At 48.1% G+C, this 19748-nt stretch overlaps 2 protein-coding genes across 9 annotated transcripts in view; both read right to left on the bottom strand.

Moving 5' to 3' along the window:
- Positions 1-19748, bottom strand: part of SDK1 (sidekick cell adhesion molecule 1) — an 838709-nt gene that overhangs the window by 236912 nt on the left and 582049 nt on the right. The window lies entirely within an intron of this gene.
- LOC103004491 (cytosol aminopeptidase-like) lies at positions 6860-8701 on the bottom strand. Its single transcript, XM_057530247.1, is given in 5 exon segments — positions 6860-6888; positions 6891-6950; positions 6953-6997; positions 7000-8487; positions 8605-8701. Coding segments are annotated over 5 exon segments (1719 nt in total).

Here is a 19748-nt window from a genome sequence, read left to right as displayed (position 1 = left end):
GAAATAAAAATAATTTGACATCACAGCAAATGCCCAGTGCTTCCTGGAGGACCTCATGCTGCAGAGACCCGCCACCACTGCGAGCAGCTGAGGAGAGCCGTGGAAGGTTCCAGCTGCCGGCAATGTGGTCAGGGCGTGGAGAGAGAACAGGGGGAGAAAAGAGGGCTGGCCTCTAGTCAGTTTCCCACAGCTCTGAGTCCTGCTTTCACTGCCTAAGCAGCATGAGATTCTGGAATTAAAGGTTCATGTGAATTAAAAAAAAACAAACAGCTTGAGGCGGACAGAGCCAACTAATCAATTTTTTAACCCTACGTATCGACTAGTTACTGCGAGGCCATTTCAGGCCCTCGGGGCTCCTGGCAAGCGCCGGGCAGCCTTCCCCTCCCCACGCCCGGCAGGGCCTCCCGGGGACCTTCCTGCCGCCGACACCCTCGGCTTGTGAGACTGGGGATGGTGGGGCTGGTTATCAGACCGCCGAGGATGCCCGAGTACAGACACGTTCGTGACAAAGGCCGAATGCCTGCCTGTCATCTGTGAAAGCCGCGGATGAGGAGGAATGACCTGAGCAGCTAATATTTGCAAACAGTCATGTGAAGTGAGGGAAAGCAGCGGGGCGCGCAGAGGTCGCCGAGCAAGGTGCTAATTTGGCATGAATCAGCGCTCCGCCTGGCGCCGGAGAGGAAGCCCGCGCTCAGCACTTGTCGCCGCCCGGAGGGCAGCGTCCCCCCCCCCCCCTCCACCCCCCCACCGGCGGGCGGCTCAGCCTCGCCTGCGCGCTGCCCCCGAGAGACCCGCACGCGACAGACAGGTCAGCGCCAGGCCCGAGTTCACAGCCCCGGGGACGAGCGAACGGCAGGACGCACGAGCTGCTCCGCGCTCCGCGGTGATTCCGCCGCCTCGGGGACAGCGGAAGTCGTTCGTAATTGTGATTCACACGGAACAGCAACTTCTATCTGTATTGCTCTCGTGGCCCAAACCATTACAGGATTTCAAGGGCCCTCACCCATGGGGTCGACAGACGAGGCGCGCGAGCAGCTCGGCTCGGGGCTGGTAAATGTCAGCCTGCCCTCAAACCCGGCCTCTTTGTTCTTCCTGGTGCTGCGGGAGTCACACATGACGCTCGGAGAAGTAGGTCCGAGAGATGCAGATAAAACGTGACGGTTCCTAAAAAGTGCATTTCTAACACACATGCCGGCAAAGCGACCCTGACTTCTGGAAACTACAACAGAAAGATCAAAGCAAGGTCCTGTGATTGAGGAGGCTGTGCGTTTTCTACTGAAACTTAACATTTCAGCCGACTTTCGCGTACGCTCCCAGATTGCCCAGCTCTCGGTAGCAAGGGTGGCGCTCGTTGTAGCACACGATGCTGGCATACTTTCTTCATTAAAAAGAAAAATGTTTTAAAATTTCAGTCAAATTCGTATGAGCACGTGGATTAAAAAGCACAGCAGAGAGAGGCTTAAAACGAAACGTAACAACCCAGCCCTCCCCCAAATGTGACTTTTAACTTGTCAATGGGCAACTTTGCTTTCATCAGGCGGGAGGCTCAGTGCTGTCCCGAAGGGACCCTGAACCCCCGAGTGCAGAGCTCTTTCCTCTGGGGCCATTCATTCTCAGACGGGGGGGTCCTTCCTTACCTGTCTGTCTGTCTGTCTACTCGCCTTAGCTGCCGAGTACTCTACAGTGGGAGGTAGGAAGCAGACTGTCCCAGACACAAACCATTAACTACCCCGGCTCTAGCTCTGGGTCATAACTAGCCCCACAGTGGCCAAGTCCGCTCCCCAAGCCGAGACCTCCGCCCACCCCCACGGTCATCATTCCTCCATCCAGACCCTTGTTTCATCTCTCAGTCACTAACAGCGCCTTCTTTTCCTGTGGACATCCGTCTCTTCTTCCTGTACTGCATTTTAGGGGGTTTTTACTTCTCTTTTAAGTGAGAGGAGGTCATGGATGTGCATTTTTAACCTGCCAAGCTGACTTTTCTACCAATTTTTTTCCCACGTTCAATTTTTAGAAGAAAAATGCAAAGAAGACTATCTGGGCATTTTTAAAAGAATAAAACGACCTCTTCATTTCTGGTACTCCCACGGTGTCTAAGATATAATAAGCACTCAACAAATACTCAATGATTGGTTAATCTTTCATAAATATTCTACAATAATGAGCCACTACTACCACCACCAGGAAAATTACCCTCTCCTTCAGGGTTCCGCATTAAAAAACATTTTTAAAATACCATATGCCAATGTATTAAGAATTATTGCCAAGAAAAACGAAAACAAAATGGGAAGCAGGAGGGAAACTGTACTTCACCAAGTTCCCACACAGCCGCTCAACATTCTGTTACGCGTTTACATTTACAAATGTTGCCCAATTTAATCTAACAACAAGCTATTAAGATAGCTATTAGCATCCCCCTTTTATGGATGAGAAAATTGAGCCCCAAAGTCACATGACTAACATGGTAGAGAATGGGTTTTAAATAGAGGAATGTCTTCATCCAAAGTTCATAATCTTTCTTTTATATAATGATGTTTCCTCCTAATAAAAACTTTGGTTGTGCTCAGTTAACCAAAAATTAAATGAACTAGAACACTCCTTCCCCCAAGCATTTCCTTAATTGAGACTTCACTGTAGCATTTTCAACCGAGCATCTCCCAGGTTGGTTTAGGTGGGTGGGAGGTGAAGGCATCGAAGCAAAAGAGGATTTCTGCCGAGGTCAGCAACAGTGGGTGCTAGGTAGCTTCAAAGGCAGAAAGGTGAATGCTTTGTAGTTACGGGAAGACAGGCTCCTTGCAGAGGGAAATGGGGCCCACTCCTAGTCAGTTTCCCACATGAACCCCTTAATCACTGGAGGGGCTGAGTAGAGAGGAGCGGCCCAGGTCGCATTTAATTAAAAAGTACATTTAAAGAACATCAAATCTCTCAGACAGAAAAAAAAAAAAAAAAAAAAGTTCAAAGTCTACCAGAACCGCTAAGCTGTGGAATTACTGCAGATAAAGCAGGATGAGTGGCACACAGCCTGCTTCCCTGCAATCAAGACAGTGCCTGTGGTGGGAGAGCAGCGTACGGATAAAGGGCAAGTCACACGGACCCGGGGTCAGGAGCACAAGGAGGGGCGGGAGGTGGTGACCGAGACCGGGAAGGAAGGAACCAGCCCCGCGGACATCTGGGGGCAGAGTCAGAGAGTCAAACTCTGGAGACAGAAGTGGGCAAAGGAGGACACAGGAGCTCAGCCAAGTGACGGCAGGAGCCTGGGGGTTGTGAGGAAGAGAACTGAGTTTAGAATCCGGTGGAAATACTCTGGCTCCCAACGGGAAGCAAGTTCCTCAACTTCTCCGAGCCTAATCTTCCTGATTTGTAAAATGATGCCCGTTTCACGGGGCCGTTAAAACCAGGAGTACACATTTGACACTCTCCCTTTCGACGTGTGTTTGTATGTGTACACGGCGCACGTCAGACGGCGTGTGGCGCACAGGACTTGCCACGGAACTCGAGGCCGTAGCACCACGGTGAGGGGAGACCGAGGCCCTCAGTCCCTGCTCTGCCCCGGGGTTTCCCGTCTCTCTGCCAGGACGGCCTCCCCGCAGGCGCTCTGAAGGCCTGTGCGCCCTGGCTGTGAGGCTGCGGGGGGCTGGACCTCGAGGGGAGGCCCGCAGCCCTGCTCGCAGCCCGGGAGGTGCGAGCCCGCCTGCAGGCTGGGGGCCCACTCGTCCCCACGCGCCTCCTCATGCAGGTCTCCACAGCTCACTCAGAACACAGCCTCTTTCTTTCAAAAAAAGAGCCTATGCCCTAAAAGTGGAATTTTCCAGAACACCTGAGAAAGCAAATCCCTCGTTTGGGCTTCCTCTGTCGGAACCGTCACCTTGCGCGTCCTGCTTCCTAGGCGAGCGCTACCGGCCACGCGCCTCAGGGGATCTTCGTGTCCAAATTGGCGAGGCTGTGGCTCTCCCCTCTGTTCCCTCCGTGGAGCCGGGTGTCGCCCTGGTCACCCAGAAGATAACGAGCTCAAAGGCCACCTCCACCGGGAGATGTTGAAGCACATCTGCCCGGAGACACACAAACATGCAAGATGAGCCGACCACACGGGCACACGTGTTCAACCAGAGGTGACCCCGTTCAGGGAAAGACGGGGCGACGACAAAGGCCACGGCCCCCAAGACTCCAAAGGACCTCGGCTCTCCAGTTCCTAGTGGGTCCAGATGTACAGGGTTCTCATGCTGGTCAAAAGAAGATCCCCTCCAGAAGCAGCAGCTAATGGGGCCTACAGGACCTTTCGAAACCTCCAAATCTTCCTGCTCCAAAACAAGTGGTCTAAAATTTGTAGGAACAAAAGAGAAAAATAAGGTTGGGAACACACACGGGGAGTAAAAGGCCTTAGGAAAGCTCTCAGTGCTGAGCTACAGGTTCCTCGGTGTTATTTGAAAGCTTTTTTCAACATCCAATAATGATAATATTTATTGGTTGTGTTGACCAGATGACATAACAATTATAGACATGCTTTACAATTCAGGCAACTGGCTATCTGGGCAGAGCAAGAAGTGACCCGTCTCGAGCCAGGGCCACGGGTGCTGGGCTCCTTTGGCACCTTTGGTGCCAGCTCTCACCTCACTGCAGTGTCCCGATTTGTGGGGAGATCTGTCCACCTTCTGGAATAAGGAGCGGCGGATGTGTTATTCATCTTTGCACGAAGCAAAGTGCCTGGCTTATAAGAGCCCTTCTGTGAGCACTTGTTGAAGGAAGAATTAAGTCTTGTCCAAATAGAGCACGGCTGGTTATTATTATTAGCTCTTTATCGCTATAGGATGATACGAACAGTAGCAACTACCTCTTATTTCCAGGCACTGCGCGAGCGTGGGGAATATGAGAGTTAACTGCACGGGGTCAGAGGTCAGCGACGTCAAGGAGGTCTGGGTTCAGCAGAGGAAGAGAGTCACGTGGGAAGAACAAGCAGCTGGTGGTGGGGTCAGGAGAGCCGAGGGGAGGGACGCAGCAGGATGCGGGGTCGGGAGTGCCGCGAGATTGATTCTCCCAGGGGAATCAGGAAGGGCTTGAGCCCGGCCCTTGGAAGATGGGCAGTATTCGCCAGGCAGAGGAGGGAAGGAAAGGCATTCCAGGAACAGGAAAAAGGAAAGTGGAAACCGGGTTGGCTTGTTGGGAAAACTGTCAAGTGGTTCTTGAAGGTTGAGGGGAAACTGGGGCCTGGGGGTGACCCCAGAGGAGGCTGTCAGGGGAGGGGGCCCATGCTGCTGAGTTTGGACTTTATCCAGTAGGGAATGGAGAGCCACTGAAGGACCCTGAGGAGGAAAGTGGTGACGGAGACCGTGCGGGGCTGTCACGGGCGTCGGGGGAAGAAGAGGCGCCGGCGGCAGCTGTGTGTGGGCACGGAAGCTCTCCCGGCTTCTGGCTTGAGTGGTTTGATGGATGGCGGAGCAGCTCGCAAGAGTGAAAGCTCAGGAGCAAGAACGGGCTGGGGTGATGGTGTGGGCGTGTGAAGCCGGAGGACAAGGAGGCCTGGGGGTGTCTACGTGGGCAGGGGCACCGGCTGGTCTGCGGCACGAGAGCTCGGGGATGAGCGCGGAAGGCAGCACTTGGACGAGCCCCCGGGCGGCGCGGAGTCTTAGGGCGCAGGCACAGGACGTGCACGCGGACCGGGATGGCTGGCGGTCGGGGCAGCGGAGGAAGGAGGAGAAAGACGAGCTGACACTAGGGAAAGAGAGGCTGTTGTTCCTTCCAGATGAACAGGAATTCTCACACGGGCGGTCAAGGCTGCTCTGCTCAGTTTCTGAAAATGAATCTCTGGGTTCGTCTCGTAGGACAATTGCTAAGGAAGGCGGAGCTATATGTAAGTGAAAATCCTGACCTTCCCCAAGAAGCGTTTCACTGTGCCACGGAGCACACTAGCAGACACTGCAGAGCTCGAGCCACTCTTCTGTTCAGTGCTATAGCTCAGCTTCTGCAAACAGCCTGCCTAGGGCCATTCCCAACCGCTTTCCGGCGGTAAAAAACACAATTTAATTGGTCCGTCTCTTATGATTCTTGACCTTCTTCCATGCATAGCCAGGTACATTGGTGCCCTTTTGGGGGATGGGTGAAAACAGCTCCAAGACATTTTACTTAAAGAAAATCAAGTGGCTTTTCTTTTTTTTTTTTTTTAATAAATAAATTTATTAAAAAAAAAAAAAAAGAAGAAAGCTCTACTGCTTTCTGCTCTCCCACTTATTAGCTTGGTGACATCGTTGGCATGTTACTAACCCTCTCCTGTGCCTCATTTTCCTCATCTGTAATGTGGGGATAATAGTACCGCCTCACAAACTCAAGCTCATCACTGAGTGCCCCAAAGTGATTATTAACATTGAGACCCAACTTAATTACTTAGTTCATATAACACAGCCAGAAGAGACAAGTTATATTATAGCATCACTGGGTTTATAATAATATATAAGTAAATGTCAGAGCCACACCAGGGAGCACAAAAAGTTGGATTTATTGTTTCTGACAACTGCAGAGCGACTTTTAGTTTGTTCATTATTCCCAGCATCACAAATCCGAAATACAATTTTGCTCCTCAATTACAAACATATACTCTGAAAAGTGATTAGGTAGCTTTTAAAAAATCATCATTATTCATTTAAGATAGAATATCTTAAGAATCTTTGCCAAGCAAGATATTAGCTTTACCTTTATAAATCTCTGCATAAAATGAAAAACAGATCAAGGCATACAAATTTCATTTTGTTCTATGTTTTTAAATACCATCCTTTGTTTCCCTTAAAAGATTTTTATCTATTCATTCAAAAGTATTCCGAAGCTCTAGTGCCCGTTTAAGACAGAAAGGAGGCATTTTAGAGCATCTGAACTAAGCGCTGTCTTGACGGAACCGAAGCAGAACTCGATCAGGGTCCTCGTGGGCCTCCCAGCCACGCCTTTGCGCAGATAAGGAACCTCACCTTGTTGGTCATCACACCTGCTGTGTCTAAACGCACCCACTTAGGATAGTCACAAATTCTTTCAGAAACGCTGCAGCCGTACGTGCTCCTGCAGATCTGTATTTTCCAACGTTATTAACATCAGCAAGTTGGCAACCTACAACCTGTCTTGTGTAATGTTCAAAGAGAGGCATCCTCCAGACACGGTCTCCTGTTTCAATGCTGGTCTCAAACAGTTTGCTCCACAGCCAGGAAGAATTGGTAAAGACCCCAGTGGCACCGGACCCCAAAGCTACGTCCGTGGCACCTGTCAGGGTGGCGGCATCGGCGATGACCTTTGGGTTAAAAGTGTGCACGTAGCAGAGTGCATCGGCCAGGACGAGTCTCCCCTCAGCATCAGTGTTATCCACCTGTGTGGTCTTCCCGTCCTTGACTCTAACAACATCCCCAGGCTTGTTGGCCTTCCCGCTGGGCATATTTTCACAAAGAGGGGCCAAACCCACGAAGCTGATGGGCAGGTCGAGCTTGGCAGCAGACACGATGGCTGAACAGATAGCGGCGGCTCCTCCCACGTCAGCCCTCATGAGGTCCATGTTTGCAGCCGCCTTGATGGAGATGCCGCCACTGTCAAAGGTAATCCCCTTCCCAACAAACACCAAGGGAGGTTCACTTGCATTGCGGCTGCCTTTGTAGTGAATTTCCAGGAAGACTGGAGGCTCTTCGGACCCTTTGGCCACACTGAGGAATGATCCCATTTCCTGTTCCTCAATCCAAGGCTTGGGTCTGATGTGGACGTCTGTTTTACTACTAGCACTTTTGAGATTCTTCTCAGTAATTCCGGAAAATCTGGTTGGCGTCATCTCATTGGCGGGCGTCTCCATGAAGTGGCATGCCAGGTTCTGTCCAGAAGCAAAGAGGACTCCCCTTTGCCAGGCCTCCTGATCCCCACTTCCATGGGGCTTCACTGACACGGCCACCTTCTTTTTCTGCTTCAGATCGTCATACTCGTAGAGCCCAAGCACCACGCCGTGCGCATGGGCGTCTCCGCAGGGGTCCACCTCCACGGACGGGATCTCCGGGTCCTGAACCTGTCTGCACCCCGCTGCAACAGCGGCTCTGATGTTTTCTTTGCCTTCGTGCCAGTTCTCCTGTTCATCAACTCCGGCCGTCGTTTTGCCGAGGCCCACCACCACCACGTGGGGGAAGTCCTCACGCAGACCATAAAAGGTTTGGGTTTTGCCTGCCTTCAGGGGTGGTCCAGATACGTTCAAGATTTCTCTCAGCTTTCCAGACACCAGTTTATTAAAATTCTCTCCTGCGCTTGTCAACTGGGGCACGTCACCTTCTTTTTCTTTGCCACACTTTCCTAAAACAAGGCCCTTCGTCTTGTCCGCGGCGCCTGGACCGGGTCCCCAGGAGCGCTTCCCGCTCAGACGTCGGACGGGCGACCCCGCGGCAGCCGTTAGAGCCGCAGGAACATCTTTTCGGCTCGGCCCCCGGCACCGCCCTCCTCCGAGCACGTGGCGCAAGGAGGGCGAGTGCGCGCCCGGGAGCCCGGCTTTCGCGGGGGTGCGGGGGGCGGGGGGCGGGGGGCGGGCTCAAGTGGCTTTTCCATTCATCAGTTGCTTTTGCAACCTTCGGAGTCTGTCATCCTTCTCGGCATTATTAAAACGGCCTGGCAAAGGGATGAAGTGCTCTCCTGCCTGCAGAAGCATCTCAACAGGCGTGTCTGATCGCTTGCCACCATGGGAGCTGGCGTCTTGATAGCTCATATCCTGTAGAGCTGAACCCTCCAGGGCACATACGTTTTAAGAGATTAGGAGATATATGTGTGTGTACGTATATATATTATATATATAATCTCCAAGAACCCACAGAAATTATTATTATTATTTTTTTTGTTAACATGTGCTACAGTAAAAGGTGTATAGGCAACAGGCAAACCAGGTCATTCCCTCAAATTCCAAGAGCTGAGTTTCTCAAGGCAGAACCTGGGCAATTTTAAGACGCACTTTATTGTGAAAACTGAAATAAACAGCATGAATTTTCTCCTGATTGGAAAAATCTTGTTCACTAAATAGAAAGTTCCTCCCACCTTTCACTTTCCCCAAACTCACTTTTTAGGTTCTGCCCACCCAGCTCCTGAACAGGTGAAGCAGGCGTGTAAATTTCTGCATTAATAATCCGTTGTGTGTGGAGCTGCCGAAGAAGACTCTCCTATCCTTCTAAATGCTGTGTCCTTAATTGCTCGTTAGCGAGAACACGCTCACAGCCGCGAAGGTGCTGGGCAGTGTGGCAGGAGGCATGCGGGGCTGCGGGCAGTGCCGCTGGACAAGCCCAGTTACAGAAGCCCTCCTGCTCCCTCCGGAGGAGGGTCCGCACCGGCCGACTCACTTCTTGTTTACTGTACAACAGTGGGAGGGAAAGAAAAATGGGAGGGAATACAGCCATATATCCCATTTACAATTTTATCTTTACGTGTACTTCCATTTTTATCTCAATACACTTCTGGACTTTTCTATTGACAAGAGAGGATAAATAAAATAATGTGACAGCTTGACACACAATCCAGCAGTTTCTATTCTTCTCACTTATAACATGTTTGAAAACTTGCACATTTGGAAATCCATGGAATGTTACAAAGAATGTATTTTCATCGACAGAGAAAAATGAAGGTGATAAAAGGCAACTCTGCAGCAGGCTTATTCGTTTGTTTATTTATTTCGGGATGGGCCCAAATTGGTAAACCACAGAACAGGAGTGTGGATTTAGGAACCGCACGGTTGGACCCTCAAGTGATCCAAATATACAGACAACAGCTTTCTATTTAAGCATATAAATGCATAACCTACCGTTTAATGCAAAAGAACCACAACCAACAGAGAAACTGGGACCATATGTAGTTTGGGTGGGATAGAGAAGTAACAGGGTATTCTTCAGGAAATTAGGTCAATTTTCCAAATGGCATTCTGAAATTATTGAGAAGGTACCTAGGCACAATAGCAGATCACTTTTAGCTTCAGTGAGAAATGCCCTTGAATAATTTTACCAAACATGCCAACCTGGGCGTGGAGCCCAAGCCCACCGGGGCAATTGATGCCCGTCTGAGGCTATTAGCAAGGACAATGGGGAACTGCAGGACCCCTTGGCAGGGGCCTCTGAAGCCTTGGTCCCTTCCATCTGCAGCTGGAGGAGTTCCAAGGCAAAAGTTTTTCTCACAGTTCCCATGAGACACAAAGTATTTAGAGGCTGGTACATCTGCAGGAAGAACAGCACTGCACTGAGCAACCTCGAGCAGAGAAATCAAAACCACATCTGGTCTCTTTAGTGACCATAAAGCCATCATTTGGAGGACCGGAGCTACACGGACGGGGGCCTCTGCCTCCGCAGGCTGCGGGCCCCTCTGACAATGGCGAGCCCATCCCTCCCAGCCGTGCTCTTCCCCTCGCTCCGAGCTCCACGGGACCCTCCGCTCACTATGCTTGTTTGGTTTGTGTCTGTCTCTCCCTGCAGGAAGAAGACCAGGGGCACAGGCACTTTCGTCTGTTCTGTTCTAGCCATTCTCTCGAGGCCTACAACAGTGCCTCGTGCACAGCAGGTATCCAGTAGGTATCTGTTGATTGAACATGGAGAGAAGGGCTTGGGTTCCTGTGCTTCACCCGCCACGTGGCAGGCGCTCTCTGAAACATCCCAGCCGCCCTCCTCTGACCTGAGCACCTCCGCCTGCAACAACTTTCCCCATTCCTACCCCCCACCTGCACTGCTGCCTGCTGAAGTCCACCCACCCATCGGGGCCAGGGAGCATGCCACCTCCTCCAGGAAGGCTTCCCAGACCCTCAGTTAAAGTGCCCTTCCCTCTCGGTACCTGCTGCATGCTTTTTAAAAATTGTGGCTAAATATACATAACATGAAATTTACCATTTTAACCATTGTTAAGTGCAAAGTACTGTGGCATCAATTTACACAGTTGTGCAACCATCACCAGTATCCCTTTCCAGAACTTCATCTCCCCAGACTGCGACTCTGTCCCCATTAGACATCTGCTCCTCATTCCTTTCTCCCCAGCCCCCTCCCCCTCTCCTGCTTTCTGTCTCTGTGAGTTTGACTCCAGGTACCTCACGTAAATGGAATCATACAGTATTTGTTCTTTCGTGACTGGCTTATTTCACGGAGCATAATGTCTTCAAGGTTCATATATGTGGTAACACGTATCAGAATTTCATTCTTTTTTAAGGCTGAATAACGGTCCATTGTATGGACGGACCACATTTCGTTTATCCATTCACCCACTGATAGACACTTAGGTTGTTGCTTCTGCCTTTTGGCTGTTGTGAATAATGCTGTTATGAACATGGGTGTATGAGTATCTGTTCAAGTCTCTGTTTTCAGTTCTTTTGGGTATATATCCAGAAGTAGAACTGCTGAATCATATGGTAATTCTGCGTTTAAGTTTTTGAGGACACATCATACCATTTTCCACGATGGCTGTGCAATTATACATTCCCACCAGCAAGGCAAAAAAGAGTTCGAATTTCTCCACATCCTCACTGACACTTGTTGTTTTCTCTTTGTTTAGATTTTTTTCAAAGTAGCCGTACTAATGGGTGGGAGTAGTGTATCATTTGATTTGATTTCCCTACTGATTAGTGAAGTAGAGCATTTTCCCATGTGCTTAATTAGCCATTTGTATATCATCTTTGGAGAAACATCTATTCCGGTCCTTTGCTCAGTTTTTAAATCAGGTTGTTTGGTTGTTGAGTTGCAGGAGTTCTTTATATTTTCTGAACATTAATCACTTATCAGGTGTAGGATTTACAAGTACTTCCCCCTATTCCATGGGTTGCCTTTTCACTCTGTTGATAGTGTCCTTTGATGCGCAAACGTGTTTAATTTTGATGAAGTCCAATTCATCTATTTTTTCTTTTGTTGCCTGTGATTTTGGTGTCATATCTACGAAATCACTGACAAATCCAATGTCATCAAGCTTTCCCCCCTATGTTTTCTTCAAGGAGTTTGACAGTTCTAGGTCTTAGCTGTAGGTCCTTTGACCCACTCTGACCCTGGACCTGGGGTATGCGGTGTAAAGCATGCAGTGCACTTTTCACGCTTGGTTAGTATCGCTCTGGAGCTGGTGTTGCCCATGCCCTGCCCGCAGTCTCTGTCACTTTCCACTTACTTACAAACCCATGACTTTCTGCAAACACCTGCCAGTTCCTATCTGAGGTCATTCTCTGGCCAGGGGTATGACTGGCCTACAAGGGTGAGGTGGAGAGATAAGCCTGCATGCCTGGACGTTAATGTCCCTGGAAGTCGTTCTCAAGGAATAAAGCATGGGAGCTGATGAATAAATCCTTGCACTTTCTCCCTCAGTTAGCGACACTACAGTGGCTTCTATCCAGTCTCCCTGAGGCTCCTGGGGGACCCAGGCCAGATGTTCACTGAGGGGATGGGCTCACTCACTGATGCACCTGCACTGGTGTCTTTCCCTTCTCTGTCTCCTTTGCCCACTCCTTTGCCCATACTTCCTGGGATCACCTCTAAATAAACGCCTGCACCCACATTTTCACTGAACTCACACGCTCTGCTTCTGGGGGAAAATGAGACAAACCTTGGTCTCCTTCAGACAAGGGCACCTGTACAAGCGCATATCTGCCCCATCCACTGTAAACCCCTTAAGGTGTGTGATTCTTAGCCTTCAGAGCCTCTGGCAAACAGTCAGTGCCTAACAGATGCTTGTCAAATCGAATAAATCTAACTTTACAGTTTCCATATAGACATCAATATCTGTTCCTAAAATAATCAAATCTCTTCTGAAGACAAGAGTTTTGCACATAAGTTTCTGGAGAGCAGCACAGCCCTGCCCCTGAGACATGTTTATGACCCTCTGTCAGGCTCAAATCCTGCTGAAAATCAGATTGTCTTTACATAGCATGAATCACAAACAGAATCTGTAACTAGAAAAGTGTCTCACAGATAAAACCAAGAATAAAGAAATGCAATCCTGAGTCCCTGGAGAAAACAGAATGTTATCTTAACAAACGCTGTGAGCACATGAGAGAAAGAAAAAAAGAAAAAAAGGAGATAAATAAGAGAGAAAGGGGTCACACAGTATGTTCGGCAGAGTATATCAGGAAAACCACAGTTGTGCCCCCCTCCTTAAAATACAATAAAGATCTTCAGAAAACCAGACTAAATTGAAGTTATTTTCCCTGCTACAGACACCATTGTTCAACTCACAGACTAGAAATTATGGCAATTGAAGCTCAAGGTAAATTCATGGTCTAGTTATAAAGATGCCTGCTTGGGAAGCCATACCGCAGGTGAACACTCCCAGGGCTGTTACTTTTGGAAGACTTTGTTTGACTGGAACAACATAAAATTGAAAGCTTTGTATTTTACAGCTCCCCCAGCCATGTGAAAACACAAAGAGCTGAGGGGCCAATATTTTGAGAAACAGGTTTCTCAACGTTTCAGCTCCTTCCCAGAAGGGGCACCCCACAGACCAACAGATGACCTTCTTTTTTTTTTTTTTCATATAAGACTGATATCCTAAATAAAACCAGAGCTTCTCAAATGAGAAATCCAAGACCAATAAAACCTCTCACATATTTAGTGTTTCATAAAACTGAAATGCCGAAAGGTGGTTATACCCAGAACTGAAGAAATATTTTATCGATCGTGTGGTGTTTTCTTCTGTATTCCCACCTTAAATGCAAATGTTCATACAAATATATTGATGAACACTTCCTCTGCTGTGTTTTCAGGTAATCAATTTCTTATTTATTTCATCTTAGAAGAGAGCAAACTCTGAGGCAGGAAATCTTGCAGGTATCCTAACCAGCACAGAGCAACTGAGAGTACGACATGTTCCAAAGCAATGAACAGTAAGTAAACAACCTGATGGATAACCATGGCCATCAACCATATTCATTCCAAGCTAATTCTAGGAATAGAACCGTATTCTGTTTCCTGACCTTAGGATCAAGGAGCATTTGTCTCTGGAGGATGGAGTGAGCACTTTACCCCAGCTCATCTCTAGGTGGGCCAGGCAGGGCTGTGTCTCTACCAACGTGGTGGGGCTGACTGCTCCCGACGCACCAGCGCAGGTTCTGGGCTCGGCCTATTTGGAGATTCATCAGCCTGAGTGGAGAACGCTGGCCCCAAGAAGAATAAATAATCAGGCTGGGGACATTCAGCTAGAGAGCAGCGCCACACACAGTCTGAGCGCACAGGTGAGACAGGAGCGGGGGTCTTGGCTTGTTTCTTGGTCTAACTCTCTCTCCCTCTCCCTCCTGCTCGTGTGTGCGCTCTCTCTCCCCCGTCTCTGGAAATTAGGTGGGTCATTGTCATTGATGGGGAGCACAGCAAACTAGACCACAGAATGAGCCGGGGCACAGGGAGGCTTTGATAGTGACGGATGACAGCTCATAACTGTGGAGGAAGTTCCCCTTCTGTTTTCCTATCTCTTTTCTTTTTGTTAGCGTTGCTATATCAGAATTACCCTTGGGTGTCACAACAGAGGTACAAACAAATCAGGAAATCTTAAGAGAAGAAAATATTTCTTTTCCTGTCTGCCCTAGCTTCCTTTAAATGAATAAAGTCAGTCCCACAGTGCAAGAATAGAGTATTCAGCAAGAACAAGACATTTTCTGATATGACCCAAGGTTATCTGTTTAAACCAACTGGTTCTCTACTCAATCTGCTAGGAAGCAAGGAGTTGTTTTTTTTTAAATGTCAACACAACCTCATTTATATTTTGGTCTAAAATCAACACCGACAATAAATCTAAGGTTGATGACAGAAAGAGGGAGAGTGTATAAAGAGCAGAAGCTGTGTATATAAAGAATTAAGCCTACAAAACACAGCTAAGATCCCGCCTAAGATATATACTTAAAATTAATTATTGCAGGTGTTATGAGAGGGGAGTGCGCTGCTGGTAGAAACATAAGACGTCTGTTCACATAACCTGGAAGGCAGGTGAATAAAAAATAAACTCCTAATCCCATTTATGTGATTGTTCAGATATATTAAGAAAGAAGCTGGTCATTGTGGGCCTATTTAAAATGTGGAAGGTTGATGATTACTCAGCAAATCTGGACAGTGCAAACTATCACTTCAAACAAATGAGCACTAAGGGTGTTTCACACACTTAGCAATCTGTTGTAGTTTTAAAGCAGCATGGGCACTCAGCTTTCTGTGCGACAGCATGAATAACAGATTTATAGAGAATTTATAGGAAACCCAAAAGTAATGATGGCAAATCTTTCAACAATAGGCACTTCCACCAAACCTCTCCCAAAGCTTCCAATAAGAGGATCCATCTATTTATTTAAAAATTTACCTTAGTGTCTGTTCAATCCATGGAACTACTCATTTATTGGCAGTGAAATGCCCCCACAAGCTTGCACAGAGGGGGAGACAGAATGGAACTGGAGCTAGGACAGTGCTCTCTTTAACCAGCATGGGATCAACCGGCACACAGACGTGGGGTGGAACTCACGGAGGAAGGCAGACGGGAGCTTACGGAGCTCAGAATCCACCCCACATGCCTGAATATAGGCAAGAGTCTTCCCCCAAATTACTTCCCCCCGAAGTGGGAGCTGCCTTTGGTTGAGTCCTTTAAAAGTCTCTCAGATGACAAATGCTCCCTTTATTTCTTTGTTTTGAAAATTAACTACTGCTTGGGAAAGACACATTAGCCTAAAATAACCCCAATTGAAACATGTGGTGGTTACCTGGAAGGAGTCAGTTTTCAGAAAGATGTGGAAATTTAACATAGGGTTAGTAATTATGCTCTCACTTCTAAGTGTTGGTTATTGTTCTGAAAGGCCTTTTAAATATCATTTGGAAAAGCAAAATGTTCATGTGGTACATCCACACTGTTGGATGCCACCCAGCACTAAAAAACGCTGAGGAAGCTCTTTATAGACTGATATAGAAGGACCTCCAAGATGTACTAATAAACGAAAAAGCAAAGTACTGAACAGCAAATAGGACATGTTCCTTTTGGGGTAGGAGAGAAGGAAGAAATAAGACTATGCATGCATATTTGCTGTTATTTACATAAAGAAAAATAATGGAATAAAAATAAAAATAATTCAGTAAGACAGATGCAGGAATCATTTTTCTTTTACAACTAGGCTTTTCTAAGAAATGGTTATAGATAAGACCTTCTAAATGATGATAAAAATACAAATCAAATATATTTACAAACATACTTTTCCTCTTCTAAACCTGGTACAGAATTTATTTTCCTCAGAGTGTCTTTTCTGATTAATTAATTTCAACCCACTCACTAATTAGCTTAATTTGACATCAATATTTTCAGTTTCCAAAACACTGAAAAACCACATACAGTTTTACAAACATTCTTAAGACCTTTTTATTTATATCTTCTAAATTGGTGCTTCTCGAACCTTCACGTGCACACAAGTCATCTGGGGAGCCAGTTCAAAAGCAGATTCTAAAGCAGCACGTCTGGGTAGAGCTAGATTGCACATCACTCAGCTCCCAGGTGAAGCCTGTCCTGCTGCCCACGCTCTGGCAGCAGAGCTCTCACTAGTTAGAAGGAAAAGATCATGCTTTTCAGCACATGGTGAGTTTTCAATACATATCAACCAACGCATTGCTCTTCAGAGTGGAGCTGGGACCTGCAGTACAGACCTCTTCTGGGAGCTGGTTAGAGGGGCAGAGTCTTGGGCCATACCCTGCGCCTACTGAATCAGGACCTAAATGTTAAACTCTCTGAGTGATGTGTAAGCTCATTCAATTTGAGAAGCTCTGTGCTAGGTGATCTTACTCTTCAATTAGGATTATTTTCACATGTTTATCAATTACATAAAAGAAAACACGTAAAAATACTCTGTCTTCATGAATGTGACTCAGCAGGAAGTAGTCCTGCTGGGGGTGGAAGGACGCAAGGTCTGGGGCAACTACCAGGGGAAAAGAGGCAGGAGGAAACTTGGGCTGAGTCCGAGGACTTCTGCGCAGCACTGGCATCTCCAGAGATTCTAGAAGCTACCAGTCTGGTGGAACTTCAGTCCTGCAGAGGAGGAAGCAGGTGGAAGGTGGGTTGAGCCTCGGCAAGCTGGGTACGCTGGAAGGTCAAGACAGGACTGATACCACAAGGGAATGATTAAAATGCGGACACCGTGGTGTGGAGGAAGGAAAGGATGCTAGGAGAGGGCTAACAAATTGGGCAGGAGAGATGAGCTAGATATTGATGAAGTAACAGGGACAAAGGGCAGGAAAAGTGGAAGGGAAGGATGACCATGAACAGAGTTAAAGATCCCAAAGGCAGACCATTTTCAGAGATTATAAGGATTACAGCACATTTATTAACTGCTTAGTGTGGGCCAGACTCACTGTGCGTCCATTATCATGTATATTTCTATTGTTCACATTTTGACAGACAAGGAAACAGACTCACAAGGTAGCTTTCCTGCCCAATGTCACAGCACAGAGCTGGATATACACCCAGGGCTTCATGACTAGAATCTGTGCTCTTAACTCCTGCCCCATCCTAACCCCAGTGAGGAGGTCCCAGGTGTGGCCACACACAAGTAGCAGAGATAAAAGTCCATAGAGAGAAGACCGAGAAATCCTGCAGCCAGAGTGGTCATTTCAAATGCTGAACTCAGGCCAATCTTCCTAGAACCCAGGCTCGTCACACGCAGACACTGATAACTGCTCCAGGACCTGACACTTTGAGTCTACACACCCCTACCTTGGGTGGGAGACATTATCATGGTTCACAGTATGCTGAGCTCTCTGCTCCTTCTAGATATAAGGGGAGGATCCTTCTCTTTTCCCAATGAGTTAGGTGTAGGTACCAGTTAGCCATGTACTGATAACTGGTTTTGGCCCATGAAATGTGAGTGGAAGGGATCTACGTCATTTCCAAGCAGATGCATTCAAGCGCCTCTGTGCGACCCCCTGTGCCCCTGCAGTGAAGCTGCGGACACGCCACATCTTAGAGCAGCGACACACCTGACAGCCCGGGTCTGAGCAGTGAGCAGCCTCTTCTCCCACACAGAACCTCTGCTGCACATGCAACGTGAGTGAGAAATAAACTGTGTTGTTTAGGCCCCTGAGACCTTCAGGTTGTCTTTATTGCAGTGTTCCTCTGTCTACCCTGACGGATTCACTTGGCTTCCAAGAACCCCTCTAATCCATTCCTCCCACATAATCCGACTGTATTCTCCACTTCTCCCCAACATCCCTCCTCAACTCTGGTCATGCTGGTTTCCTCACACCTGGCCTATGTCTGCTGCTCTGCTCCTGGCCCGTATCCAACCCTCCACCCCTCCCAACCGATCTACGAATGACCTCATAGGCCATCTAGTTCCACAGACATCCTTCAAGGGCCAGATCAAATTCCCCCACCTCTGAAATTTTCCCTAATCACTCTGGCCCCTTCTTCCAAATCCATAAGACCCTCACAGAACACATTACACAAGGTAACACTTCAATAAACATTTTGTTCAAAGGAATTTAGAAGACCAGTTCTGCTGCCTTGTCTAAAAACGCCAACAGAATCCTGAGATTAACCTTCAAAACATCCCTGGGAGTGGGGGAAACATGGCACTGCTTGTATGTTCCTTACAGGTTAAGGCACAAATCTGGAATGCTCTTCTGGTTGCTGGTCTCCAGAAAAGAAGGGTAGAACGGTTTGAGAAGGACACACAAAACAGCCAGGGCAGTGGCACAGGCGGGGTTGTCTGGTCTGTGAAGGGCACTGCGTTCAACCTGGCAGATGCAGGCTGGGCAGATGGTCACCATCCATAAAACCCTGAAGCCTGTGTACAAGATCAACAGGGACGGCGCCGTCAAGTCTCAGTAACGAGTGACAGAATTCGGTGGCAAGTCTGGACTTTAAGGACAAATAAGAGGGCAAATAGAGGCCAACTCTGCCCAGATCATAGTTTGACCAAGAGTGAACATAAACACAGTGGTTCCTAGCCCATAATCAACTTTTAAGGCAGCTTAGACTCTTTTGAGGAAGACTCCTATATGTCTAGAGTTGACACTGGAAAGGACAGCTATATCTAATGTCTCCTGATGACACTGTGAAAGAGCATCAGATGGGACAGAGTTGGGTCCAGCAAGGCAAATTTTATCTTCTTAAAAGAAGTTAGGGCTTCCCTGGTGGCGCAGTGGTTAAGAATCCATCTGCCAGTGCAGGGGACACAGGTTCGAGCCCTGGCCCGGGAAGATCCCACATGCCATGGAACAACTAAGCCAGTGCACCACAATTACTGAGCCTGTGCTCTAAGCCCACAAGCTACAACTACTGAGCCCACATGCCACAACTACTGAAGTCTGCGCGCCTAGAGCCCGTGCTCCACAACAAACAGAAGCCACTGCAATGAGAAGCACATGCACCGTAACAAAGAGTAGCCCCTGCTCGCCGCAACTAGGGAAAGCCCGCGCGCAGCAACAAAGACCCAACGCAGCCATAAATAAATAAATAAATAAATAAATAAATAAATAAATAAAAGCAACTTATTATTACTTAAAAAAAAAAAAAAAAAGAAGTCACCCTCCACACGGCAGTCTGGCCCAGTGGCTGAGAGGGCACGCAGGGGGAGGTGGGGACACCCCACCTGAGTCTAACTCTCAGCTTCCCACTCAGCTGTGTGAACGTGGACACGTTCCCGACCGTCTCAAAGTCCTAGTTTCCTCATCTGTAAAGTGGAACAATACCTCCTGCCTCAAAGGTTGCTGTAAATGTGAAGATGAAAGGGCACGCGAAGCATGGGATCCAGTCCCAGGTACAGACTGAGGGTGTTTTCAGTGTGAGTTTCTGCACTTCTATCA

Source organism: Balaenoptera acutorostrata, chromosome 15 (genome assembly GCF_949987535.1).
Source record: "Balaenoptera acutorostrata chromosome 15, mBalAcu1.1, whole genome shotgun sequence".
In the NCBI taxonomy this organism is placed as follows: Eukaryota; Metazoa; Chordata; class Mammalia; order Artiodactyla; family Balaenopteridae; genus Balaenoptera; species Balaenoptera acutorostrata.
Note: the sequence above shows the minus strand (reverse complement) of the source record. Positions and strands in the feature narration are given on the sequence as shown.